Source organism: Semicossyphus pulcher, unplaced genomic scaffold (genome assembly GCF_022749685.1).
Source record: "Semicossyphus pulcher isolate SPU_LCO1_2020_fin unplaced genomic scaffold, fSemPul1.0.p SCAF_25, whole genome shotgun sequence".
Taxonomy (NCBI): Eukaryota; Metazoa; Chordata; class Actinopteri; order Labriformes; family Labridae; genus Semicossyphus; species Semicossyphus pulcher.
Window position 1 is genome coordinate 7,597,588 of NW_027211699.1, and position 27,410 is coordinate 7,624,997.

At 44.1% G+C, this 27,410-nt stretch overlaps 2 protein-coding genes across 2 annotated transcripts; one reads left to right on the forward strand and one right to left on the reverse strand.

The window, feature by feature from the left end:
- Positions 1-988: 988 nt before the first annotated feature.
- LOC138604190 (serotonin N-acetyltransferase-like) lies at positions 989-2,052 on the forward strand. Its single transcript, XM_069676057.1, has 3 exons — positions 989-1,145; positions 1,445-1,599; positions 1,684-2,052. The coding sequence occupies exons 1-3, from the start codon at positions 989-991 to the stop codon at positions 2,050-2,052; spliced, it is 681 nt and encodes a 226-aa protein (XP_069532158.1).
- A 4,674-nt stretch (positions 2,053-6,726) lies between these two features.
- evplb (envoplakin b) lies at positions 6,727-23,968 on the reverse strand. The gene is made up of 22 exons (XM_069675971.1): positions 23,787-23,968; positions 19,732-19,831; positions 18,453-18,607; positions 17,806-17,929; positions 17,598-17,726; positions 17,041-17,082; positions 16,784-16,945; positions 16,314-16,421; positions 15,921-16,016; positions 15,718-15,828; positions 14,156-14,302; positions 13,923-14,077; positions 13,748-13,845; positions 13,389-13,561; positions 13,129-13,307; positions 11,703-11,841; positions 11,419-11,612; positions 11,176-11,326; positions 10,994-11,077; positions 10,774-10,905; positions 10,600-10,692; positions 6,727-10,503 (listed from the first exon to the last, which is right to left on the reverse strand). The coding sequence occupies exons 1-22, from the start codon at positions 23,825-23,827 to the stop codon at positions 7,012-7,014; spliced, it is 6,105 nt and encodes a 2,034-aa protein (XP_069532072.1). The 5' UTR covers positions 23,828-23,968; the 3' UTR covers positions 6,727-7,011.
- Between the last annotated feature and the right edge of the window lie 3,442 nt (positions 23,969-27,410).

The following is a 27,410-nucleotide window of genomic DNA, read 5'->3' on the forward strand; positions in this document are numbered from 1 at the left end:
AACAAGTAAAACAAAAATAGGATACATTTGTGTAAAAGCGGTTCATTGAATCATCTCAGACTACAGAAGAAGAGTTGTGTGATGAAAAGGAAAAACGAAGGAGTGATTTATTTTTTCTATTTTGCATTATGAGAATAAAGTCTAACTAACAGTAGTGTGGGTGATTTGAAGCATACAGCAAAACATTGTTCAAATCTGCAAAAAAAATACTTGAAGTAAATGAAATAATGACGATAAAGCTGCTTGATAATAAAGGCCAAACACGCTGTCAAAATAAAAGCCCGCTTTCTTCGCAGCGACATGAAGCTGTTGTGTTCTCTGTCACAGAGGAGATAAGGAGTCTGTAATGCGCCGAGTTGTGGAAACAACTTCTGTAATCCTTCGTCACGTGACAAAGAGTAAAATAATCACTTGATAATGACGAGAGGCGAGTGAGGAGGTGAGACAGACAGAGAAGAGCTCAAACCTCATACACCTCAACATCCTCCGGTAAGTGGAGCCTCGTCATGCTTTATTATCGTTTAATAATGATTAAATATAAATGTCTGAGCGCTGCAATTTAATACACACAGGCACATTTAATGTGTACAATGTACACACTGTGAACATTTTTGTACTTAACTAAAACCTGTGTGCGCCTCCCTGTGAACATTAGAAAACTCAAACTAGGCCGGAGGTTGTGATTCATAAAAAAACATTTGTTATTAACTGTTAATTCGTTTTAGAGACAAAAACCAGAGAGCTACAACGGACGCAGTTAATTACAGGGTTCATTTTAATTGCCACACACAGTTATGACCTTCGTGCATCCACTGACATCAGTCATTCACATGCAAATGAGCGGGTGAATCACAGCCGGCAGAGCTCCCTATAAATACGGACTCAAACTGTCCTGTCGTCCTCGCAGGGCCTGACAGGTGATCCTGCCGAGCGCGAGACCAACAGAAGACAGAAGAAAGTTTTTCTGCGTGTGGAAGACTGAAGTCGTATGATGTCCGTAATCGGCGCGCATCTTTTCATCAAACCAATGCAGCCTGGGCCATCTGTCTCTCCCGGCATCCAGAGGAGACACACTCTGCCCGCGAGCGAGTTCCGACCGCTCAACACCCAAGATGCCATCAGCGTGTTTGAAATCGAGCGAGAAGGTGAGTGACGCATCTTGTGAGTCACGTGACGAAGCAGAAATCCGCTCTGAAGTTGTGCCGAGTGAAAAGAAGCATTAAATCGATCGCGGGATTTGACGGAGTTAATCCCCTGTTTGTATTTGGTTTATTTAAAGTAAGTCATTACTCAGATATTCTTTGTATTCATCTTTAAAAGTGTTACATTTATATCTGACACTCAGCTCTGGGTTAACTGGGCAGTTTGCGCCGCCTAAAGTGTGCGTAAAAGGTGTGCCAAACCATTTTTACGCACGCTAAAAAATCCTCTCTCTCTCTTTCAGCGTTCATCTCAGTGTCAGGTGAGTGTCCGCTTCACCTGGATGAGGTGCGTCACTTCCTCACACTGTGTCCAGAGCTCTCCATGGGCTGGATCGAGGAGGGCCGGCTGGTGGCTTTTATCATCGGCTCTCTGTGGGACCAGGACAAACTCACTGCAGTAAGACATCCCGCACCTTTACAAATAAACATCGTGTATCAGTCGGTATAAGATCAGTTATCATGTTTCTCCGCTTTGCTGCAGGACGCTCTGACCCTCCACAAGCCCCGCGGCTCCACCGTCCACATCCACATCCTCGCCGTGCATCGCACCTTCAGGCAGCAGGGCAAAGGTCCCATCCTGATGTGGCGTTACCTGCAGTACCTGCGCTGCCTGCCCAACGTGCGCCGCGCGGTGCTGATGTGCGAAGAGTTCCTCATTCCCTTCTACCGCAAGTCCGGCTTCAAGGTGCTGGGCCGCTGCGCCATCACGGTGGCCAACCTGACCTTCACGGAGATGTTTTACCCCATCAGCGGACACGCGTACATGCGCCGCAACAGCGAGGCGATCCGTTTCCCCGAGCATCCTCTGACGCTGCCGGTGACAAAGACTGATGGACATGATGACGTATGACGTGCTGCTGCTTGTTTATGAGTCTTTAATTTTTAAACCAGTGTTGAACTCTTCGTAGGATGTGTCAGAGTTTATTTAGAGGCCGCTTGCTCTTTTGTGTTGGACTTTTTCTTCTGATTTCAAACTGAATTTATCTGAATGTCTCTTCTTGTGCAGAATAAAACATGAATGCACGACATGTAAATGTTCTGTATGAGGATCAAACTGACTGTGTTTGCCTCTAATCTGTAAGAGGAGTAAACTACTGAGTTAAACTATTACAACCACTCTGTAACTGCAGTAACTTTGATGACTTGTCGATATGTGGATATGTGTTCGCCTCCTGCTTCCCGTAGACTGACGTCAGCTGTAAGCGTTAGCGCCTCGCGCTCTGTTAGGGGGCTTTAACTGCTGTAAACGTCGGAGGATTTAGTTAATGAGTGACCCATCATGTGTCCTATATAATTTGTGATGTGATGTTTTATGTCATGTCTGTTTATCTCAATAAAATGTTTTCTACTGTTTTTTAAGATGAAAAAAACCTTCTTGTTTCTTTTTTTTCCACAAGCGAACATAAAATATGAACTTATCTTAAGTTTCTACACTCTGTTCTTTTACAAAATACACCCCAGCTGTTTAAACTGAGCTTCTGATTGCAGTAGGAGAGGCTTTCTACATTGAGTCAGGGAAAACACAGTATTTTGATAGTGTGTTCGCCTGTAGGTAAATAAAACGTAAGCATATTAGAAATGAGTTAAAACAACGTACATTGTGTTCATGTTGTGTTCAATTTATATAGCTCCAAATCACAACAAAACATATCTATACTTTACATAAAGAGCAGGTCAGACTGTTTTCTTTGTTATAATTAATCCAGCAATCAGCAAGCACTGTGGTGAGGAAACACTTCCTTTAAACAGGCAGAAACTTCGAGCAGACCCAGACTCATTGGTGGACGAAAATCTGCCTCAACTTAATATCACTGTAACTATACCACAGTGTCCCTGTCTTAGCTGGAGGCGCAGTCCAGCCATGGGGAAGTCTTATGCTCTTGAATGAAGCTTTAATGAAGCTCACGTCTAATCTACTAACGTGCCAGGGTGAGCAGCTCCCGCCTGTCTGAAGGACAAAGTCTGCACTCAGTGGTCAGCTCAAAAGTGACCCAGACATCCAGTCAGCATCAGCACACAGTGAGCAGATGTTTAGCTTCATCAGTAGATGTGAGAAGAAAGACACCAGAAGCAGTAAACAAGACAGAATGTAGCGATGAAGAGACAGTGAAAGTCTTCTTTGTTTGAGAAATAAAAAGTGCCAAACCTGCAGTTCCTCGAGTGTCCACTTGAGGCCGACTCCAAGAGTGAGTCAGTCCCCATTAAGTTCTATATTAAAAAGTCCATATTTACAGCCTGGTACAAAAAAAGCTTTTGGTCTCTAAAGCCAACTCCTCTATTCATGATAACTGTACAGGTGGTGATTTGTTATATAACTCACACATTTAAATTATATTCGGCTAAAAGTTATGCATAAATAGGTGACTGTATAGCTAGTAAGCCAGCTAATGGATTCGCCACAGGCAACTAAAAACTTTCCAGATCCTGCCTCTTGTCAAAAAATGGTCACTTCTGTTTCAAGAAAAAACATGGCGGTGGCTTAGATCCTCAACTTAAGGTTTAAAAATGTAATATTGTACTATATATATGATCAATAAATCCCTAAAGTAGCTTATGACTCATGTCTTGTTTTGGTCATGGTTGTGTTAAAAAATCAATTTCCAATAGAAATAATAAAGTGCCTGTCTGACCCACAAAATAATAATTTGATTCAACCACTGAAAACTGCTCTGAATATTTCTGTGCGGAGAGGAAAACTTGGACAGTGCTCTCTGAATGAAAGTGTTTTAAATACTAGCTTACATGCTATTGGCTAATTGCAGGGCAGGCGTACAGGGGGCCACGTTACCGTCATTCACAGAGAGCGTGAGTTAGAGACAAATATGCAAATGCTCTTTGTCAGGCTGTAAACCACCAGCGCTGCAGTCTGGTATTATGACAATAATAATCCATCAAAGCAAAGAGGAGCTACCACTTAGCATGTGCTTCATTCAGGCAAATGTGCCATTTGTGTTTCCACTGACTGTGTGTGTCGTACTCAGGGTTATTTAGCAGGTTGGGATTTAATAATCGTGCGTGTGCTCAGGGCACTACCATTGATAAAAATCATCCGAACACTTTTCATCTGGAGAGATTTTATAATGAGGACAGAGGACAAGTGTTTGATAAGATCTGGGACCCTTTACTAAAATATTTTTATGGTAAGCACGGGTTAGTCCTAGTTTAAGTCTGGACATGGCTCTTGATATCAGGGACATATGATGTGCTGTTTTTGTTTGTGGTTTTTTTGTATGTTCAGTCCTGTTTTTTTCTTTTGGGGTGGGGTTGGGTGTCTGGGAGACATTTGGGAGTATTTTTCTAAGTGCAAAAAACAATAAATATATTTATTTGAAAAAAATCATCTGTTAAAAAAACAAACCAGATAGAAAAGGAGACATTAATATGAGGCCATCGCCATATTTTTGAACTACTTTAAGAGAGATAAAGTAACCACTGGGATCATCCTTCACGCCCCCTCTAGACACAGAGTGGGGCCACTTCGGCCTCCAGACAGGCTCATGTGCAGTAATCCCACAAAGTCCTTCCAGTCACCTGGTAATCTGTCAGGCAGACATCCCGGCAGAGAGGCCGCATATTCCCACCTTAGCACCACTAACTATAACCTCCACCGTGCTTCAGATCCCGTCAGAGATTTCTCAACCAATATCAACTTTTTAAATTTATGCCAGGACAAATTAAGGCGTATGTTTACAGTTTTTGTGGTTTCAACAGCGTTCAGACTCTAGAAACAACTTTAATGTAACATATCTGGTTTTTAATGTTTCCTTTTTTTGCACAGGTGGCTTGTGCCTCATCCAGGTAGACCCCTGAGTTTGACCTTGTTACCATTAACACGCTGCATGCCTGACGTGAGTCATATTTAATCTGTATCCTTAATCCATGATTTCAAAGCGTATGACTCACCAGGGTTTACAAGCATTGCATGCTAAGTATAGCTATGTTGCCATGAGTTAAAGTATTAGATAGAGTCGATGGTTTACTGTGTTGTTGAGCAAGTCATTTACTTATTATCCCTATTTATATTTACAGCAAGATTAAGCAACCATGCTAGCAGCTCTGTGAGGCTGGTTGGGCTACATGCTAACAGCAGCAGAAATCAATCAATCAATAGTTGATAGTAGCTGTGCCAGGGAATTTTGATTGGGGGAACCACAAAAAGCATCTGTGGCTTTACTCAATACTTCAGTTTTTATTAAAAGCATTAAAATCTTGGAAACAGCAACTACTGCTAGCTAGCAGCTGCCTGCCAGGTGTAGCTAACGTTAGCTCAAGGCACACAGCACATTACAGAAACAACTTTAAGCTCATGAGGCGAACTTACATTATTAATGCAGGTCGTTCAGACAGTCCTCTTCTTCACCCTCAGCCTCGTTATCCTCCGTTTGTGGCAAACACAATGTTTCCACCAGGCTAGCAATTAGCATCCTCATTCCTGGAATTAGCAGCCCGTGATCTTCACCCCACATCATCCACTCTTTGTTTTTGTTTTTATCAGTAACAAAAGTAAAGCAATCAATAATCGGCGAATTAACACAAAAACATTTCACTGTATGGATTTGTCACTTTTAGTAACTTATAGACTACAAACTGATGTGTTTATGTCGTCCCACATATGCAATCCAGTGTTTCCAACTCCTCAGTAAGGAAAGTAGCTATTGGCTGCCCTAAAAGTCGCTAAATGACGTCATCGCCTAATTTGCATAATTGACCATTTGCATGTAATTGTACTTTCTTTACTACTACTACTACTTTCTTCTTTTGATTCTTGGTTTGTTTGTTTTTTTATTTTGCCACTGAAATAGGCCATCACTTCTCAAAATAACTTCATGACTAATGCTTTGTTTAAACCCACATTACATATATCAATTTTGTCCTGTATTGTTAAATGTTAGAATACCAAATTTATAAAAAATCATTTACGTATACATCCCGCTCTGTAAGCCACGGCGGGATCATCGGCGGCTTTGCGCACGCGCGATTCATTGCAGTGTGGACGCGGAGTGGTATGGGTCTCCTCTCCGCTCTGACTGCAGCGCGAGGCTACTGTGAGACTGACCGCCTGTGAGTGCTTTGGGACGGAAGGGGCTCACGGCAGCACCTGCTGATCGTTGAGGACAGTAACTTCAGAACGATACGTGCTTTCACGTCAGAGTCTCCAAAACACCAGAAAAGTCTCCAATAACACCAGAAAAAGTTGCTAGATTTGTCGCTAGTCGCTTATGACAAAAAAAGTCGCCAAAAGGATTTGGAAAGTCGCCAGATTTAGTGAGAAAGTCACCAAGTTGGCAACACTGATGCAATCAGACTAGAGACGATACAAACCGACCAATCCAATCGCACGACTAGCAGGAAATGTGCATCACTGGAACAGCATTATGCTAATTATACTTACCTGACAAAATCATGCCATGCTCAACATTGTATTGTAATCACCCCAATCCTAACTGGTTTATGAATCAATTAATCACATTATATTCTTCTATTTCACCTCTAAATATCACAAAAAACAGGACAGAAAAATAAATGTCAGGCTTGTGAAGTTTAATAAGTAAATATGAAGTCTTACGCTTGAGTGAGCAGAAAAAAGTTATAAAACAAACATTACCCTCATTTTTACAGCAAATCAAAAAAATAGCACTAAAAATATCAGATCCACATTTAGTTTCACCAAAAATGTAGTTGCACCAATGTTTTTAAAAGTGTATAAACCAATTTTTCACCTATATCTCATCGTGAATCAGTTGTCATTATCGTACAACCTCCAACACAAGCGGCTGCAGCAAATAAACCCAAAGTACATCTTAAATTTTTACATTCTGTTGTAGGCGGAACCGAACCGATAGTTGGAGTACGATGGGGCGTTTGAAGCATTGGTAGAGGCAACAGGAAGCAGCAGGAGCCCCGTGCTGACGTCTCTCTTACACCGATCCATCGCCTGCTTGTAAGATATCTTCTCCTTGGTGACTGGGTCTGTCAGCTCTTTTGTATAGGAATCCTCATCCTGCAGCTCTTTAGCAGTGGTGCTGTTAATCAGATTGGAGGCAAGAGCTTCTTGCACAGTGAGGCGGCCCGCTTTTGAGGGATCCACCAACCCACCGGTCAGGTACTGTGCCTCCATGTACCTTCTGGCATTCTCTGCGGGAATGTACCCTTTTTGTGCTGCAGGTCCCACAGGGAGACGCACTTTGGTCACGGGATCTTCAACTCCGGTAAAAGCTTTCTGGGCGTTCAGAAGCTTGTACATGTGACCCGTATCGATGAGACCTTGTTGAGCCGCCTTGTGGACGGACAGTTTGTCCTTTCTGTTAAGATCAACAATTCCACCGGAGGCTGCTTGTGCCTCCAACAGCTTCAGAGCTGTGTCGGTATCGAGGAGCTGGCGGGTCAGGGCGCTTCTCACAGACATGCGGCTGTCAGTGGTGGTATCATAAACACCAGAGATGGGGAAGCTGTCATCCACTGCTGTAGCAGTGATGTCTTTCAAACTGCCACTAAGCTGAGAGTTGAGGTTGGTTAAGGAGGATCGCAGGGAGGTTGGCATGGTGTTCAAAGGAGAGGCTGGGGCCGGTCTTGTGGGGGATTTTGGGGCCGTGATTGGGGGAAGGAAGGGCTTTTTGGTTTCTCCTACAACAAGGAGGGCAAACTCTGAAATTGGCATTTTCCCTTCCTTGTAGCGCATCACGTCATACTGGGTCAAGCGGCCTTCCCTCAGAGCATCCTTGACGGAGTACTGCTTCCCACTCTTGCGATCCTGCAGAATTGTTACATCCCCATCTGGACCAGTTGAAGTGATTTCCTCCCAATCGCACTCCAACTCCGACAGGTGAATGTACTGGTTGCGATCAATTAGCCCCGCCAAGTAGGCATCATAGGGAGACATGTCTTTACCGGTTTCTGGATCCATTATGGTGATCTTTGTGGAAAGATTGGTCTCTCTGGTTTGAGTTTCAGACTGGTCCTCTGTCTTAATGCTGCTCAACAACTCGACGATGAGCGCCTCTTTCTGGTGGATTGTGTCTTTCTCGTTTAGGATTTCTCTCTCCAGCCGTTGAATTTCAGACGACGATTTAAGGCTCCGCTGCCGGGCCATCTGGTTTCTCTCACTCATCAGTTTGGACTGCTGCTGGAAGGTGATGCTGATGCTCTGCCGTTGAGACTCTAGAGTTTTAAGCTGTTGGAGGAGATCCTCTTTCTCCCTCTTCAGAGCGTCTCTGTTGTGGGCGAGAGATGTCTCCTCCTGAGAAGTCACCGACTTTGATGTCTGCAGATGGGTAAATTTGATGTTGACGTTTTGCACATCATCCTCCATGTTCCGTCTGAGGTTTCTCTCCTGCGTTACTAACTCTCTTAGGTGTTCCCTTTCGGCCTCGACTGCTGGATCTTTTTCTACACGAACAACTTCTCTGTAAACAACTTTCTCAAGTGACTTCTCCTTATGCAGAATCTCCAACTTGTGCCTTAAGTTGCGAATTTCTCTCTCCAGGCGATTAATATTTATGCCTTCCGTCTCCAAATTGGTGCGTATACCATCAGAAAGTTTTTCCAGCTGAGGGTCCCTCTCCACTTTCAGAACCTCCTCGATGACGATCTTTTCCTCAACGGGTGGTGGAGAGGTTTCCAGCTCAAGAATGCGAGATTTGATCTGCCTTAGTTCCGACTCTACCAGAATCTTCTTCTGACGATCATCCATCTGAGCCAGGATACTCTCTTTCTCTTTCACCAGGCCTCTGAGCTGTCTGACCTCTAACTCAAGCTTTCTTCGGGCTTTCATTTCATCATCGAGGGTCTTGTTCAACTTGTCGTGCTCCAGAATCTGCTTAGGGTCCTTCTGAAGACGCACCACTTCCTTCATTACGATCTTCTCCTCTGGCTTCTGCCTTTCAAGGAGAATGTATTGGTTCTGGAGGTCAAAGACAATCTCCTCCACACTGCGGCGTTGCTGAATCTCTTCTCTCACATTCCTCCGAAGTCTGTCTGCCTCTTTCTCAAGAAGAGGGTCATTCTCATATTTGATCAACTCTTTAGTGACAAGCTTGGTCTCCACTTTGGATTTTTCAGCTTTCAAATCATCCCTTTCCTTACGTAGGTGGATCAGGAGCTCGAGGGTGGTATCGTAGTTGAGTTGCAGACGGGACACTTGGTTGTTCAGCCTTTGCAATTCCCGGACGACCTCTGGGCTTTTCTCCTCTTTGATCACCTCTTGGGTCACTTCCTTGAACTCCACTTTGGGTTTCTGCGCGCGCACGGTCGACAGAGTTGACATCACGGTGGTGATTTCTTTCTCCATATCGCCACGGTTACGGCTCGAATCCTGCAGCTCCTTCTTCAGACGCACCAGCTGGACTTCTGTCTCAGGATCAACTCTGTAGATCTCATTGATGAGCTCCTTGACCTCAACTTTAGGCCTGAGCTTTTCCACTTCACTGTAGCGTAGCTGAAGGGTGGTCAGATCCTTAATCAAGATAGTGTTCTCATCTTTCTCCTCTTCCAACGCCATGCGTAGTTTCTTCGACTCTTCAACGGTTTCCGGATCTTGCTGTACTTGCTTCACTACCTTGCTGACTATCTTGGGTTGGATGGTGGGAATGACCCTCTCTAGAGTGTTAATCTGGCTCCTTGTGCTAAAGATGCTATCATTGAGAGATTTGACCTGAGATTCCGCCTCTGAAATGTCGGTCTTGAATGTGAGGACAGCTTTCAGCATCTGTGGATCCTTTTCGAGCCTCACCACTTCCTTCTTAACTACCTTCTCCCTGATTTTTGGTTTCTGCTGAGACAGAACCGTGAGCTCGCTCTTCACATGAACTGCCTCAGAACTTCTCGATTGGAGCTCAAGCCGTAGCCTCTGCATCTCCTCTCTAATCTTCACGGCTTCTTTGTCAAGCTGCGGGTCTCTCTCGTATTCAGTCAGAACCTTGTTCACCAGCTTAGGTTCGATTTTGGTGATCTGTATTTCCAGTTTGATAATCCTCTCGTTAATAATTTCTATCTCTGAGCTGGTTCTTGATCTCTTGAATGATTCCTCCTGGACCCTTTTTTTCAGGGACTCCAGTTCTGCCTCCAGTTTGGGGTCACGGTAGTACTGCACCACCTCCTTCTCCTGGAACCTCTCCACGCCTCGCCTGTTCTTCAGAGACACAAACCTCTTACGGTATGTTTCCAGGTCTCTTTCGGCATGTAGGCGCCTTTCAACCTCCTCGCTTAATTCATTTTTCAGACTATCAGTCTCCTCCAGGTCCCTCTTCTGGTTCTGCAGCTGCAGCTGCTGGCTGACGACTACCTGGCTTACTTTCTCTTCATTCTGCGAACGAATCAAGGGACAGAAGGGACATTTCAGACCAACTGGCGATGATAATAAGGGCAGGAATGTTCAACTTCTACATGAGTGATCACGTACCCTAGCCTTGATGCCCTTTGCCGTCTCGATCTGGGTAAGTAGCTGGCTGTTTTCTGCAGACTTCTCAGCAAAGAGGTTCAGTAGATCTTTCTCCTGTAGAAGAAACAGTTTGTTGAAATCTGAGCGAATAAAGTTAAATTGTCATTGCGTCTTATCTGATTGCCTTGACTGTACCTTTCCTTGTGCAGCCTTAGCCATAGTTGAAATCTGACGTTTCTTTGGCACTGGTTCATCATCGTCGTCATCCTCGTCGTCACTGTCCTCATTCAGAGCGCCACGGTAAGTGTTAGACTTCACCTCGTACTCCTGCAAAGAAACACATTTAAACATTTACGTGTCTGAAAGTTCCTGATCGACTGTATTGCAAATGATAAATAAGAATAAATAGACTCACGTTCAGGACATTCTGCAAATCGCGGGAAAGAACCTTGACTTGGTTCAAATCATCTGCCTTCCTCTTGATATCCTCCACCACTTTCTAAACCAGACATGAAATCCAAACACCACAGCTATCAGGCCAACGAGTTGTTATGACATGCTGTAATGCACTTGAGTTGGTTAATGCAGGTAACGCACCTTCTGAGAGTTCTGCTTGGCTGTTATCTGCGACACATTGTCGGTGGGTTTGATTTTATTGTTGGGCAAATTGATCAAGAAGAAATCCAACGAATGAACAGCATTCTGGAAATCTTGGTTTTTATTGGTTGCTTCTTTCACGAGAGCAGACCTGAAGAAAAAAGGGGAACAACAATGTTTCTATTTTTAACTTGAAACGTGCACATCAGGGTGTCAGAGACGCGAAGGCTTGTTTTAACTCACCTGTCCTGGAGCTGGTTATTGACAGTGGTGTAGCGGTTCTTCAGCTTTTTCACCTCAGCTTCCTGGCGGTGGATGTCAGGACAGTACTCTTTGAAACTCTGCTGCAGGGAGCTGCACGCCTGCTGTGTCACATCCAAATCTTTGCCTAATTTATTAAACTCGTCCTTCTTTGACGCCGCATCCTTACGTACAGCCTGTTTGACACAAAAAGAAAAACAGGTTTGAATCCCTTCGGGGCCTTTCATGCTCTATCCCCCCACATAAACCCATGCATTGTAAATCACCTGCAGCTGCTGGTTGCGACTTTGGAAGGCATTGGGTTGATTGAGAATGGCGCCATCTTTAGCTAGCTGATCCTCATACCCAGACACGATGCCGTCCACTTTCTTCATCTGCCTCTCAAGGTACATGGAGGCTGTAGCTCTGGTTAGGAGGGGAGAAACAGGAGTTAAAAAATGTGCTAACACACAATCGTGTTTATTATGAAATTGGCTTAAAGAGAAACAACTCCTGATGAACAGAAACCACTGTGGCTACAAAGTGTGTGGTCCTGCTAAATGCTAAACTTAGTTAGTTCCGACAAAGGAAGCTGATTGGACAAGAGGCCTTCTATGAGCGCTGATATAGAGTACAACAGCACTGTGACTTTTAACTGTGGTCGGAATACTGTTACTAAAAATTAACAGTGTTTGTCTAGATGTATAAATCACACACGCCTCTAAAGCAAAGTCTCATTTCACTTGTTGCCAGATCGAACAAACATGTAATTATGCACAAAGCAGCTGTCTGTTCCAGACAAGCTGCAGAACTAGTCGTGCTGGTGGAGCCAAATTAATTCTAAACAACAATAATCAGTTGTTAAAAATGAATACAATATGCTGCTTGTAGAGATTTTGTATAAAAGCAATATCACACTTGAGGTCGTGATGCTAAATATCAGCACGGCTGTGACAATCTTAAGCTATGACTGAAACACAGCCGTGCTGATATTCTGTGTAACTGCACCACCTCCAGTGCGATGTGCAGTCGCTTAAAGATACAGTCTCGAATATTTCAGTTTCTTGCTCTTGAGCACCACGCACTGGTGATAATTGGTAACTGTGAGAGCACTCTTTGCAATGTAACCAGACGTCTACGGATCGCATGTTTGCCTTCATCTGAGCGTCGAGTTTGTTTCTTTTACTTTGGATTTTCACTTCTTGTTGAAGTTGTATCTGTAGTCATCCATCTTTTCTTTGTTTGTTCAGCCATAGTAGATCACTGTTTACTCGCAACACTCGCAGAGAGCGGAAAAGCAGCCGCTTAGCTCCGCCTACCCTCTCTGGCAGACCAACCACTGCTGGCTGATGGAAAACACGTCACTAACTGGGCGCTGCTTGGGGTATTATCTGCGAATGTCGCCACAGACACCCAGTCTGGCGATAGATAGAGACTTAACAGACATTTATTTAAAAGAAACGTTCGAGATTGTAGCTCTAAGTTACAGTACAATTGAAGAGTGGTAAAGAGTTATGATGTCTGCTTATACTGCACTCTGTACCTAAAGTTTGCTAACATTAGCTACCATACGTTAGCGATAATCCTGAGTATACTGAAGTTGCAGTTTCTCGTCTATATGAACCTCTCATTTTTAAGAGGGAGAATAAACTAATTTTTTTATAGTTTCACCTATAAGTAATGTCTGCTCTGTGCTATAATTTCATGTCTTACTTTTTGTTATAAAGGTCGAGGAGCGTGTTGATGTCATCAATCTTGTTGTTGGTGGCGCTGAGTTTGACGGGCAGGGTGGAGGTGGTGGGTCCCAGGGGCTTCTTGGCCAGAAGGGGCTCCATCTCTCTCTGGACCGCGGACTTCTCAGACTCCAGCTTTCTGACGGTCTGAGCAGATTTCTGCACGGCGAGTCAAACATTATTACTGATCAAAATAAGACAGACTTTGGGAAAGAAACACAAGAATGTGTTGATGTTTACCTCGTGCTCCTGCAGACGGGTTGCCAGGTCTTGTGTGGGGTTGCGGTTGTCCAGCGGGGCTCTGAGTCGACTCTGGATTTCTTTTTCGGTCTGCTCCAGAGCTTTGTTGATCTTGTCTAGTGCAGCAGCGAGCTCTGCAGCTTTGGGATCCTCTGGAGCTCTCGCTACAGGAGCTGAGGAGGAGCAAAGACAATAACTCGACGATGAACAGTGAGTTTTCTTTTCCTTTTTATCCCTCAATGTAACTTATTTGTATTTTCTAGGTGTGTATTTTTGTAAGACATAAACTACCACTTCTTCTTCATGGTTTTGTAGACAGATGAAATAAAAGTGTTCTGTTAAACTCTTTTTCTTCTCACCTGCCTTCTGAGGCCGAACCGCCTCCACAGTGGGTTTCTTCAAGGAGCTAAAGAGTTTAGATCTACGGCTCTTCAGGTCAGTCAGAGCTCTGTCCAGACTGAACACACACACACACGTTTCATTAGAATCCTTCACAGGCTTCGTCTCAGCATACTTCTTTTGTACTCTTAATACCTGTCGACTGTGTCCAGGGCCTCGGGATCGGGCGGCGGCACCATGAAACACGCCCCGGGGAGCGTTCTGGTCTTCCCGCTGCTGCTCTGAAGCACCCAGTTCTTGTTGTCAGCGTTGGACTTCAGGTTTAGCTTCTCTCCTCGCCTCACTGTGTCCTGAAAACACAGATAGGAACAAGAATATTAGTCGTCTGTTTTTGTTTTCATATATAAACCTGTAAATGTTGATGGTACCTCGTCATCCGCCCAGTCGCACAGGGACACGACAGAGGTGGGTTTGGTGGGCTGCACCCGGCGTGACCTCAGAGGTGCGACGGTGCCGCTGAGCTCTCTGAGGGCAGCCAGGCGCTCCTCGTTCCTCTTCACTGCTGGTTCATCTCCCTGCAGGCGTCAGAGGATTAGAACAGAAGGAACACAGACATAATGAATGCACTGTACTTATGTAGCGCTTTTCTAGCCTTGCAACCACTCAAAGCTGCTTTTACACTACATGTCACATTCACCCACTCACACACTGATGGCGAATAAGATCTATGCACGTTCACACCCGATGCCCGAGCAATTTGGGGTTCAGTGTCTTGCCCAAGGACACTTTGCCGTGTGACTGTAGCAGTCAGAGATCGAACCACCGACCTTCCGATTGAGAGACAACTGATCTACCACTGAGCCACATTTATATAAGGACAAAAAAATATAATAACTGAAAAAGAAAGAAAATAAAAAGAACTAATTATGGGGCGAAATCAGCTTAAGAAGAATCCTGATAAAAACTCTGCAGAAAGGCCGTCCATTTCTACATCCATCCATCATTTCCTCTGAGTAAGTGTCCATACTGCTGTTATACTTTTATTTAAAGTCGAGCTGAAACAGCATTTCGAGAGTATCTAGCTTCCGTATCGTGACGTTTTTCCGAGTGAAACAGGACGTGCAGGCGGGACATATCATTAGAGGGATTTTGTTTGATCGTTGAGAAGTGGGCGTAGACAGACGTTCTCCACAGCGCAGTAGCTAGCTAACTGACCGAGCGTTCTTGGTGCTCTGCGGCTAAATGTTGCAGATTGATGGGTTGAAATTGTTTGGTGCTAACTTACGTAAGCACGCGTGAAATTTAGTTTTACAGGAAGAAAAAATGATCAGATTTTGATACAAGAATACGAAGAAATGGATTTTGTGGGTTTTTTTGGCCTATATTGTCAAATAGATGCACAATATTACCGGGGATGTGATCTAAAAGGACTTTAACTACTGTTCATGTCCAATATCACTGACTGCGTGTTTGATTACGAGTCTTCCCCCACATGTTCAGTGGTTGTTTGATAATTTCATTATTACTGTTTTCGTTTTGTCTCTAAAAGCAAGGAAAAATCTTTTCTGAGCAGGGAGAGGCAGAACTGATTTTGTCGATCCTACATAAAGCACGTCAGAGTTATCTGGATGACCAACATAAAACCGAGAATCCTGTCATGTTCGGCACATGGAATCATGTAAAAAAGAACCAGGATGTTGTGTACAAAATGTGGTCCTCGGTGCAACACAAGTCTGCTGCAAGAAGGGTTGAGATTAATAAGAGATCTCCTGAGTGTGATCAGAAGCAGCAGCTATGATAAAATATTTTGTAAATATATGATGAGAAATATTCAAATGTGATTCGTCCGAATGTTCAGCGTTTCTGTTGGATAGCTCCAGAACAGATTGAAGCTTCAGTCCCTCTAAACACTCCCAGCAGCAGCTGTGAAGTGCTTCGTGACGTTTCTAGAGCCGTTTACAAACAGTGACTTCAGAAAACACAGCTGTACCTCCAGCACCAGCAGGGCCTCGGGGTTGCTCTTGTTGGCCAGAGACTTCGGGTCCGCGGCGGCGTTGAGTCTCTGCAGGGAGTCCGACAGCGTCTCTGCTTCCAGCTGGAACTGCACAGAGCGAACAAAGACATGTTAACACCTTGAGTAGAAAAAATACCCCCACAGTCAGTCAGAGTGTGACACATTCAGGGGCACTCTACCTTCTTGTAGTCTTCGATGTTGTCCAGGTGGATTTCCTGTGCCAGACACAGGTTGAGGAAGGCTTGCCACTCGGCCTGAACAGCATCTTTGTGTGCCTGGAAAACATTCACACAGTGTAACCATAAAGTCCTTCTGTGTCTCTGTACTTCACTTTCTGCACTCTCAAATGATTTTGCACAAACTGTACAGCTCTTCTTTAACACTTATCGTGCATATTTTTTACAGTATGGTTTATATTTTAAGTTTTTGACACTTTTGTTTACTTGCTTTCTATTTCTAAGTTCATTTTTTGCCTCAAAACACCTAAAAACATCTGCTGTGTCTGTAAACCTAAGTGCTAATAAACCCGACTCTGATTCTGTTCATCATGTCTCCTCAGCTGACAGACGCACCTTTACTGCTTGGCTTCCAGGATGCTTCTTCCCAACAAGAATCTCTCCTTCCTCCTGCAGTTTGTTGACCTCACTCTCGTGAGCGATCAGGCCGTTAGTTTTGAATTTCTGTGTACAAACAAAAAAAAGGTAAGTCCAAAATATGACCTGCTGTTTCAGGTATTCAAATTAAATTCCTCCAGCAGCTATGCAGTTACTACGAACTGTACTGGTTATACGAGTTGATGCAGTCTCCTATGGAGAGCTACGCTGGAGGGCGAGCTGACAAACAAACTTTAAATATTCTTCTTCTTCAAACAGCCCCTCCCTCTGATCCCGAGACGACACATTGAGGGTGTTCAGACCCTCGTGGCTTTCGTGATCACAAGTGCACAGCCTTAAGAACAGGTGTAAACACACACATTTCTCCACGTACGTCTGGCAGTGTGCACGCACATGCATCTTCCGCATGCTACATCCGCTCCCCTCACCTCGTACTCCATGCGGACGCCCCGGGGGTCCACCATGCGATCGCTCCAGTCCCTCTGCAGGATCCGATCCTGCTGGCCCGACAGGTAGACCAGCTCCTTGCTGCAGCTCTGCATGTACTCGTACAGAGAGGCCAGGTGGTTTCTCCTCTGCTGGGAGCTCTCCTGCAGGAACACAACATGCATGTAGGTTAAACAAACTACGCACGGACGTCCCTCTCAACTGGAGTGACCTCCTTCAAACAAAAGCAGCAACTCACATAAAGTTTGGCGTATTTCTCTTTGAGGACGCCGTACTGCTCCTAGAGAAGAAGAAGAAGAAGCAGGTTAGTGATTCATCCTGCTGCAGAGTGTGTCACAGGGTCATTTGTACCTCTATCTCTTTTCATCTTGTTGGTATAATGACACAAAATCTACCAGGTATTAGTTTATATTTGACTGGTAGGACCTCTTGTTGTAGAGCCCCTCATCTTTGATTTCTTCTTCTGTGGTGCTTTCTATAAGTTCCTTTCTCCCGTCCCCTCGCCGCTTGTTTAAGACTCCCCTGTAGGAAATCCTTCTCATCCGTCTTTCTCATATTCTTATCTTTTCTTTGAATTAGCATGAAAAGATAATAGTTTAAGGGTGATTGCTGCTAGCTTAAAGTTACAGCAAACTAAGCTAACTTAAGTTTTGCATATCTGTTTCTTGATGCAGGAGCTGGAGCAGGAGTTCTGCTTTACTTTGCATGTAACAGACTAAACTGTGGTCAACCTGTAAGAGAACCTGGTGTCACTGTGTCGTCCTGTCACATGTGCAGTCGGTGTATTTAAGTTACCTGTGAGGTGGTGCTGGGCTGCAGCTGGGGGCTGTAGGCCTCGATCGCCTGGTGCAGGATGTTGTGCTCTGCTATCTGCTTCTCCACATCAGACAGGTTGGGGCCGTATTTCTCTGCATTTAGCTGTCTCTGTAAATAGCAGGAAACATTGTGAAAACTACGAACACTACGAACACTGTGCGGCGCTGAAATCAAAGCTCAAACTGACCATTTTCTCGTCCAGCAGAGGACCCCAGTTGATCTTCGGTGTCGGCTCGAACGTTTGCATGCGGTCGTAGAGTTTCCTGTAGGTGGCGCAGTCCTTCACCCAGCGGTCGTGCAGGTTTTTCACACTGAAAAAAGGAGACAAAGAAGTGTTTAACAGCTCGTTCAGCATGATGCTGCACATAACCCACTGCTAAAGACCCTGCAGGGGCTAACTGTAGCTTTTAGCATTGATTTGAAACTCTTTTTCTTGTTCATGAAGGTTTAAAGAAGCTTCCTGCTGCAGACATCTTTCATTTTAGGTTCCAGCCAGATTCCTGAGGTCCTCCACTGCTTTCCTTTCCCGTATGTGTCACTCACAAGAGCCAGCGAGAACGCTCTTTGTTTTTACACCCCACATTATGAGACATTATTTCTGTCTGTTTGCTCCTTTGCAAAGCACTTGAGCTGCATATTTGTCCGACAGGTGCTTTATATAATAAGTTATCTGTGAGCAGACGGGTGGGGAGCACCCAAAGGGGAATGTGGAGGTGACACTTTGCGACGGGCAGATCTCTGGTATGCGACGTATCGGGTTCTGGGTGTGTCTGCTGGCATGTGTCCTGCGTTTGTGTTCGACAATTTGTCTGTGACACTCCAGAGTAAACTCACTCTTTCTCGATCTCCCCGGCCTGCGGGTGCTTCAGCTTCTTGGACCTGTCCACGTCCATGAAGAGGTCCTTCAGCAGCCCCTCGGCCTCCGCCAGGCTGTCCGAGTTCACCTTCTGGTGGATCAGGCTCTGGTTTTTGTTGTCTCGCTCTGTGTCCTGCAGGAGACATCAAACTTTACTACCAGAAAGAGTTTAACAAAGAGTCTGTGTTTCTTTCTGAGCTCGTTTATTGCTTTTGATACGTTTCTAAAACCGGAAATCACTTCCACATTCCTGTTGGTCTCTGGATGCCGAACAAGCTGATGTTCATTCCAACACTGTTTTAATACCACGTTATTAACCACACCTTGTATAAATATTCTCCCCTTTGAACTCTTCCACATTTTATAATGTTAAAGCCTGGAAGTCATCCAGACTTATGTGGGCTTTTTACTCTGTGATTCACAAACAAGAGCAGAGCAAAAAGCTGTTGGATACACAAGTTCACCTGAAGGTTTGCACCTGAGCTTAGTTTCACATTGCATAGCAGCACACTCAACAAATGAATAAAGGTTGAAAATTATGGATTAATGATTTTATGTTGATAAGTTTCCTTTAACGCCAATAAAATCCATTTTAATTTGAAGTTGTATCATGACATGTAAATACTTCTGCAAGGCAGTGAAGGAACTGTATATTAAAGGCGACTCTCTGCAGAGTATATTCTTCTGAATTACTTTGTTTGACCGGTTATACCTCTATTAGAGGGAGAGGACAGTGGATAGTGTCGGAAACAGGGGAAGAGAGTTTGTTGACGCCAAGCGGTGAAGTTAGGGAGTCAAACCCCGGGGGCTGTGGCCTCTGTTTACGGGACACTGCGCTTTAACCTCTGAGCTAACCCGGCGCCCCCTGCAGTGTTTATTCAAGAGAGAAAACACACATTCAAGAATGTACGAAAACAATGGTCTCCAAAACAAAACTACCTGCTCTGTTATCACCTTCACTCGCACACAGATTTAGCTAAGTTAGGTAAGTAAACTCAGCCATAACTTCTGAGATGTAATGGTTCAAAACGGATCCAGTAACAGCTTTAAAGTAACAGATAAAGAGGAAGTGTGTTTCTGCTGTGCTGTGGTCAGCCGTTTTTAAACCAGGAAGTCTCTCTTTAGATTGACATTTCTTTTACAACAGACAAGACATCACAGCAGCTACAGTTCAGTGAAAGTATAAATAAATACAGATACACTCAGACATCATGCACACAAATAAAGTACTAAATCCAGATCATCACTGAGTCTGACCTCAGCCAGCAGCTCCTCTGATCGCAGGACGTTCTTCTCCACTTGGTCTGCGTTCTTCTGCATGCGAGCGATCACAACAGCCAGCTCGTTGGCCTGGCTCCTGAAACACAGAGAGAAGACGGTCAGCGTCAACCAGAACCACTGCTATCATGATGATCGTGTGCAGAATCCTGTAGGAAACTAGCACCAGTGGAGTAAGACACACCCCTGTTAAAGTGATAAAAAGCTTGTTTCAGTGTCTACGTGCATTTTAAAGTCAGAAAATCAGCTTCCACACAAGTAGAGTTTTGTGCACAAAACCCACAGACATGTTCTCACAGCGCGATCAGGAGGAAGAGGAATCAACCTTTCTGAGAGACAGCATCCCTGCTCTTTGCAAGTGTTGCACGACTTATGAGATCCTAATTAAAGCCGCACTGTGTGCAGAAATAAATCACAACTAGTTAAAGTCATGCATGCATAAAAGTTAAACAAGTGTTCATAGCTAAATGCACATAAATTATCGGTAGTAATTAGGTGCAACAATGACCCCTTTAAGAGTGTTTTAATCTTACCAATGCAGCTGTGCAGGCAGCCTTTTAATGTTTGAAATCTATCAGGACTTTATAAACTGGTTGTTAGCTTATTCTAGAAATGCAAATATATATATTTTAGTTGTTGATCAGATGTTTTTGTGTAAATAAGTTCATTCTCTGAAGAAGAAGAAGTAAGAAGTAGCCACTTAAGCGCTTGTTGTGTTCAGGGTCTTGGGGGGGCTGGAGCCTATCCCAGCTGTCATTGGGCGAGAGGCGGGGTTACACCTGGACTGATCGCCAGCCAATCACAGGGCTGACACACAGAGACAGACAACCTTTCACACTCTCACACCTACGGGCAATTTTATAGTCACCAATGAAGCTAACGAGCATGTCTTTGGACTGTGGGAGGAAGCCGGAGGGAACCCACGCATGCACAAGGAGAACATGCAAACTCCACACAGAAAGGCCCACTATGTCTGAACCGGGATTCGAACCAGGAACTTTCTGGCTGTGTTTGTAACAGCAGGTAAAATAGTTCCCTCTGAAAAGTAGAGGAGTAGAAGTTAAGAGTCTCATATGTACTCCAATAAGATTTATATAAGTTCCACCTCCGCGTTTGATTGCTCATTCTTAATAATAAAGGTAAAGGTGAGGAGAGGAAGTGAGTGTGTCAGACGCGAGCATGAAACAAAGACTCCTTCCTCATTGAGCTGTCACTCAACACTTTCTGCAGACCTGTTTGAGCTCTCTGTCATTCCTCCTGCGCTGTGATATGAAAGCCAACTATTTCTCCTGACACACCCTGAGCACGACCCAGGGGACACATAGCAGAGAGAGAGAGGGGGGAGGAGGTGGTGTCCCCCCCCCCCCCGTCCCCTCCCAGGAGCAGCAGTGAGGAATGTGGTCGTGCTTGGCACAGACATTCGGCTCTTATCAAACAGAGGTGTCATTAGTTTCCAATGCAGGTGGAGACGGCTGCAGTCAGACATTACGGCTCGTAGTGGGCGGAGTACGAGCGGCGATTAGTCCTTTTTATTGCTCGCAGTGGAATGTGACTCGAGCACAAGTCAATATGACTCTACACTCAGCTGCATTTATTGACAGTTTTAGTCACCACTTCATTCGTTTTTGTCGACCTTTTTTTAGATTAAACTACTGAAGTGGAGCTGAAATGATTGTTTTATCGATCAGTGAGGAAAAATGAGCTAATTTGATGAATTTTCAAGCAGAAAAAATAAAGAAAATAAATTATTCAAGCCTCTCAAATGTGATGATTTGCTGCTTTACATCAATTTATTATTATTCTTTTTTTAAAGATTTTTTTTTGTCCTTTGGCTTTATTTATAGGACATGGAAGATAGACAGGAGATGTTGGGAGTAGAGAGTGGGCCTGTAGCCTCTGTACACGGGGCTCCTGGTCTACCTACTAAGCTAAACAGCGCCCCCATAAATTTATTTTAAAAATATTGTTTCACGTTAAACCATTTTTTAGGTTTGGACAGTAAGTTGGACAAAAACAGGCGTTGTGACGGTGTTGATCACTATTTTCTAAATGTTTACAGCCCAATCCATCAAACAATTGTGAAGATAATTGTTCAACAAATCGACAATAACGTTTTTTATTAATTGCAGGCCGAAACAAACCAAACTGTAAAATGCTGCTTTAACATGAATGCACGAGTAGTAATCTACATATAATATTCTAACAGTCGCAGGGGACATTTCAACACTTTGTTTTTATACTTGAAGTACATTTTTTGGGTTTAAAATCACAGCACTGATTTAGCTCAGTGGGTGGAGCAGGCGCCTCATGTACAGAGGCCCCCGACGCAGCGGCTGCAGGTTCGACTCCAGCCCTCGGCCCTTTGCTGCATGTCACCCCCCCATTCTCTTCTCCCAATATTTCCCGTCTCTCTTCAGCTGCGAGGCAAAATAATCTTATATTCACAAACTTTTAATTCAGTAACATGGCCCATTCCTTGTTATGATCGTAATTATATAATAACATATACGTTCTACACAAGTAAAAGATCTGTCAACATGTGGGTGCCTTCCTTCATTACTCAATCGATCTGATTCCTGCCATCATTAGGCGACACCATACGAGAGTTCGTGCTGTTATCCTGAATATCAGCACAGCGTGCAGATTCATAGGTGTGAGGCCCCAGGATGAAGATAACCACAGCCGTGCTGATACTCAGTCCAACAGCACCACCTCGGGTGTGATATTGCTTTTATGCAACAGTTCCACAAGTTAGTGGTTCAAAGTAATAAGCTACAACAAAATACTATTATTTGTTAATTTAAGCATTCGTCCTGCAACTTGACAGGAAGCGAGCAACCCAAACATCTTTCTTGCTACTTTGTTTGAGTCCACACGTCACCGCAGACGAGCTACTTTAACTTATAAACATTTATTATGTAACAAGTGAAGTAAGAGTCTGCTGACAGTTAACAGCTTAACTCAGAACACCTGTGGCAGAGTGATACATAAAGTTAAAAGTCCCAGTGCTGTTACACTCTATATCAGCACTCATGGAATGCCCCTTGTCCAATCAGATCACTCGGTTCAAACTAACTGTTGTATATTCAAAAACAGTCAAACCTCTGGCTCCACCAAAAACACTCACTCACTGACTCATTCAAGCTGCAGTGTCGCTGCTGCTTAAGACAAACAGCCCTGCCGCTCCCTCAGCACTTCCTGTCACGGAGCCTCTGGCTGCACGGCACGCCCCGCTCTGAAGGAGCGCTAATCTGAAGGAGCGCTAATCGACAGCATGTCCCCCACACACCCACCCAGGGTTGGACAGAGAGGAGATAAACACCTGCTTCAAGAGGGGGTTGCACAATTAGAAACCTCTAGGAGTGCATGCATTTATGGCTGTTTGCACCTTCATAAAACCGGATTGATAGCAGCATGACTCAAGTCGCTCCTGTGCTTAAACAAGCACTGGTTCCACTGCATAGCTATGACAACAAGGTGCTCTCTATTATAAACTGCCTCAGCTGGATTAGGGCAGCGAAGGCACCGTGTTGACTTAAAAGCTTAATGAGTCACAACACCGGCCCGAAGAGTGGCACCAGAGTCAGGACACTTTGATGAAACACACCTTCAACAAATAAATAGAATAAAAAGTGTCGTGGGAAAGAGAGGGAGTCAGGTGAGGTGAGGCGAGGAGAAGGCAATCAGAGACTAAGTAACATGCTGGTGTTGTGATAGTAAACAGGGCAGGACGGAGGCTCTTTATGTCAAGGGAAGGTTGGATTTCAGAAGCTTCTCGTGCTGCTTTTAAAGAATGAATGAAACACAGGATGAACACAGTTTAAACGTCAGATCATTGTTGCCCCAAAAAGCACCATGTGGCATTTTTCTATTGTCCTGGGGAGTGAAACCGCCCTCTCCCTGTGCAAACACAAATGTGAACATGGTATGAATAAGCTGCTTTAAGGTCAGGAAGAATGAAAGCAAGAGAGAGGAGACTCGTAACACAAGCCCTGAAAAGCTGCCCCACACACACAAACACAGAAAGCACTCACTTGCTGATCTTTACAGGACTGTACTCCTTTTTGCTCGACATCTTGGTAGACCGTCCGGAGGCCTGTGTATGTAATCTGAGTCCGACTGTTCCTTCCAACTCCTCTCACTCCTTCTTGTCTCTTGTGGCAGCCTCCTAACCCCTCCACGGTTAAGGAGCGTCCACCTGTCTCAGCTCCTCCCAGGCCGGCAGGTGTGTCGTCAGGAAGAGCAGCAGCGGAGGAGCAGACCGGGCGGACCTGTTCTGCTTCACAGCCGTCGTCTGACTTCTCTCCCTTAAGCATCCATTTGAGTAGGGTCTACTTTCTCTTACATGTATCAGAAAACAGGTGATGAACCCTGAAAATCTGCAGCTTTTAAACACCTCAGTGATTTCTCCACCTCCACACACCTGCCTATAGAGGTGGCATGATTATAAAGTTTCAACACACACGATCGTGGAGGAATGCAGAGGAACAAGTCACTCGATGACTGTGTGTCAGTATCATTATTAGCTTTTATTGTTTAATTAGAGCCGAGAAACGGACGTGTCATTTATGTGTCACCTATCAGGTGATTAAAGCTTCATCATAACAAAGACAAAACTGTAGGCTATATATTAAAGTATATATTGGTTTTATTTACACCTTTCTCATGTGATTATATTTAAATATACACACGGATTTACTGTTTGTAGCAAAAGTACTGATGTTGACAACAAGCTAAGTTTTTGCAATGTGGCCCTTTAAATCATCAACTTACAAGGCTTCTCCCTCCTGTACGGAAGCCCGAAGCGGACATGCATCCATACACACCATAGACTGTATAAAAAGATGGACGACATGACAGCTCCCTAAAAGTGAAGCCAAACCCTCTCTATCGCCCCCTGCTGACTGGCTGCAGTATAGGTCATAAAGCCCGCCTCCTCCATGTTAACAGATGGGACATGAGTCAAACTATAAAATCAAAATACACGCCCGATAAATTTTTCTCAAACATGGTTTCTGTCATTATAGTTAGTTCTTATCATGCTGAATTATTTCCAAGTGTTCATTTTTCTGACAAGTTTATTTTTAATTAGTTATTTGCTGCTGTCAAAATGATGATTGACAGCTCTGTTGACAAATCCGGCACCCGCAGCCGATCAGTTCCGGGTGAGCAGAGCGGAGGACGATCCGCGAGTGGAAACGTAACTAAAACAATCACTACAGTCATTGAAGTTTCCATACCTGTGAACGTTAACCTCAGACCAACACAGAGAAGCTGTTAAACACGCCGGTGTGCGGGATCCTTGCTGTTTTTTCGGTAAGTTAAGTGTGTGTTTTGGTTAGCAGAAGTGGCTACGGCCGCTTCACTTGCCGAGCTCTACTGCGCAGACTCTGGCTCCGTATAACGTCACCATCGCAAGATGGCAGCGCCTATCACGGGGGCTATTTTGGCATCAATTTCGTACAATGGGAGCAGATGGAGACGCGTTGTCCATCTATATATACAGTCATTGATACACACACAGTATAAAATCAACACCTATCAAGCAAACTGAAGGTCCGAACTGGATTTTTATATAGAAACAAACTCTAGTGAACAGAAGCCCTCAGCGCTGATCTGAGCCTCTTTATGGTTTCCTTTGTATCAAAGGAAGTTTGCAGAAAAGCTTTTATGTCTCTGGCTCCTTCTGACTGGAATAAGTTACCTGTAAATATCTTGGTCATCATTTCACTTATTTAAAAATGTTTTCTCATCTTAAAACAAATGGCTTTTGTTTTCAGTAGTGTCACCACTGTTCCTTCCTCTACTAATAGTTTGATCATTTTCTTTTTCTTATTGATTTTATCTAATCTAATCTTTTTTATTTTTATTTCATTTTATTATTATTATTTTGTTGTTGTTCGTTGTCCTGTTATTTAGTTTGTTGCTGGTTTGCTTGATGTCATTGTCATTCGGTGTGATACATAATTGTGCCTGTACAGTTTGTTTTGGACCCCCTTAAAAACAAGACGATACATCTCAAAGGGTTTATCCTGAAACACATTTCTATACTTATATTGTGGGAATACTTCAATACATTTTATTTGCTCCGTTTTCCCACAATAACGAATAATTTCCGGTTGTTCTCGACATATTTATCTTCTTATCTCAAGATAACAACAATGAGATGATCATAACTCGTATCTCCAGAGCAACATAGAAACAGGTTTAGCTTTAGAAACACACTGTGGTAGTGTGGGCGATGGCAGCATGGCATGTCCTGCTCTGTATTATCACCAGCCTGTTGTTCTGTTTTCTAAAAGCTTTGTTACCTCGTGATAGTTCAGTCGAGATCTTGAGAAAACAACTAGAAATGACTCATCACAGGAAAATGGAAGAAATAAAATGTTTGGATGCATGTCCGCTTAGGGCTTCCGTACTTCGGTATTGCGCTTTATTACAAGCAGAAACATTCTCACTTATGCTGCGTTCACATGGATTCAGGCGGATGGCAGACGGACAACACCTTTTGCACGGCACAGGAAAAGTAAAAAAACCGACGGAACAGCAGGACGGCAAAACGAAACACTCATGACGAGATGTTGCTATGGTGATTTAAAATAACTATAAACAAAAGCGCATGTGGTCATAAAGTTCGGGGTGCTGTTGAACCAAAATGATCCGCCTCTCGTTGTCAAGCTCGCCCATGTTTTCTTGTTGTGATAGGGAGGTACGTCACATCCCCTTGCACATTCTGTTGCAGAGGACGGCAAAAAGTTAAAACTATTTTAACTTTGGACAGCAATGCCATCTACTGTTTCCGTTGCTGGCGATCTCTGCTGGCCTCACCACATTTTACCCTCCTGCTCTCATACACTAAAATGACATCCGGTTTGCCGTCTACCGTCTGCCTGAATCCATGTGAATGCAGCATTACCGTTGCATCAATCTCTATTTACAGATTCTACATAGTAGAAGGGAAGGCAAGTGTTCTGGTTTCCATTTGAACTACGCTTGTAGTCTGAGCAATATTAACCAGTCACGTATCAGCAGGCTGCGGTGTATGCAGGAAAAACAGTCCGGGAGGAGAGCAAAAACAGGCGGAAGTAATCCACGCGTAACGCCATCCCGGCTCCCATCAGCGTCATCTGACGAGGATTTAGCTTCTTATTAATCTCTATAAACAAACATCTGCATGCTAACAGCTAACAATCTGCTCTACATCTAAAATTTAACTTCAGATTAATTCCCTTGACGCTGTGTCACGAAAGCCGCTCAGCACTTAGATTTCCCGACTTCCTCGAATGCATCAGATCGATCCGACCTCCATTTTAAAAGTTTTCTTCTCCTCTTGAGGACAGACCTGACAAAGCTTGAATTTGAACTTCTTACAAATCTGCATCATGATGTTGACATTTGGGCAAAGGTAAGACCCGTTCATAACAAGTAAATCACAAGAGAATGGTTTCTCTTTCTGTAACAACGCAGCACGCGGGAAAGGAAGTCTTGACGGGAAGTCGATTATCGCTAACCGCCCGGCACGTTCGCTGAGATTGCCGTTGCATCTTAGATGAAAGGGTCAAATTAACACGATTTATTTATCTCGAGATAAGTTTATTGTTTACTTTTGTTTTGAGTAAGGGGCCGGCAAAAATTAGATTTTTCTTCTCCCTGCTCCT

Excerpts from the sequence above, each read along its gene's own strand:
- LOC138604190 (XM_069676057.1), top strand. The coding sequence starts at position 989 with ATGATGTCCGTAATCGGCGCGCATCTTTTCATCAAACCAATGCAGCCT. Across the intron at positions 1,146-1,444 it reads GTTTGAAATCGAGCGAGAAG|CGTTCATCTCAGTGTCAGGT; the intron begins GTGAGTGACGCA and ends TCTCTCTTTCAG. Across the intron at positions 1,600-1,683 it reads ACCAGGACAAACTCACTGCA|GACGCTCTGACCCTCCACAA; the intron begins GTAAGACATCCC and ends GCTTTGCTGCAG.
- evplb (XM_069675971.1), bottom strand. The coding sequence starts at position 23,827 with ATGTCGAGCAAAAAGGAGTACAGTCCTGTAAAGATCAGCAA. Across the intron at positions 14,078-14,155 it reads GCGACTGGGCGGATGACGAG|GACACAGTGAGGCGAGGAGA; the intron begins GTACCATCAACA and ends CTGTGTTTTCAG. Across the intron at positions 11,078-11,175 it reads CCAAGCAGAACTCTCAGAAG|AAAGTGGTGGAGGATATCAA; the intron begins GTGCGTTACCTG and ends TGTCTGGTTTAG.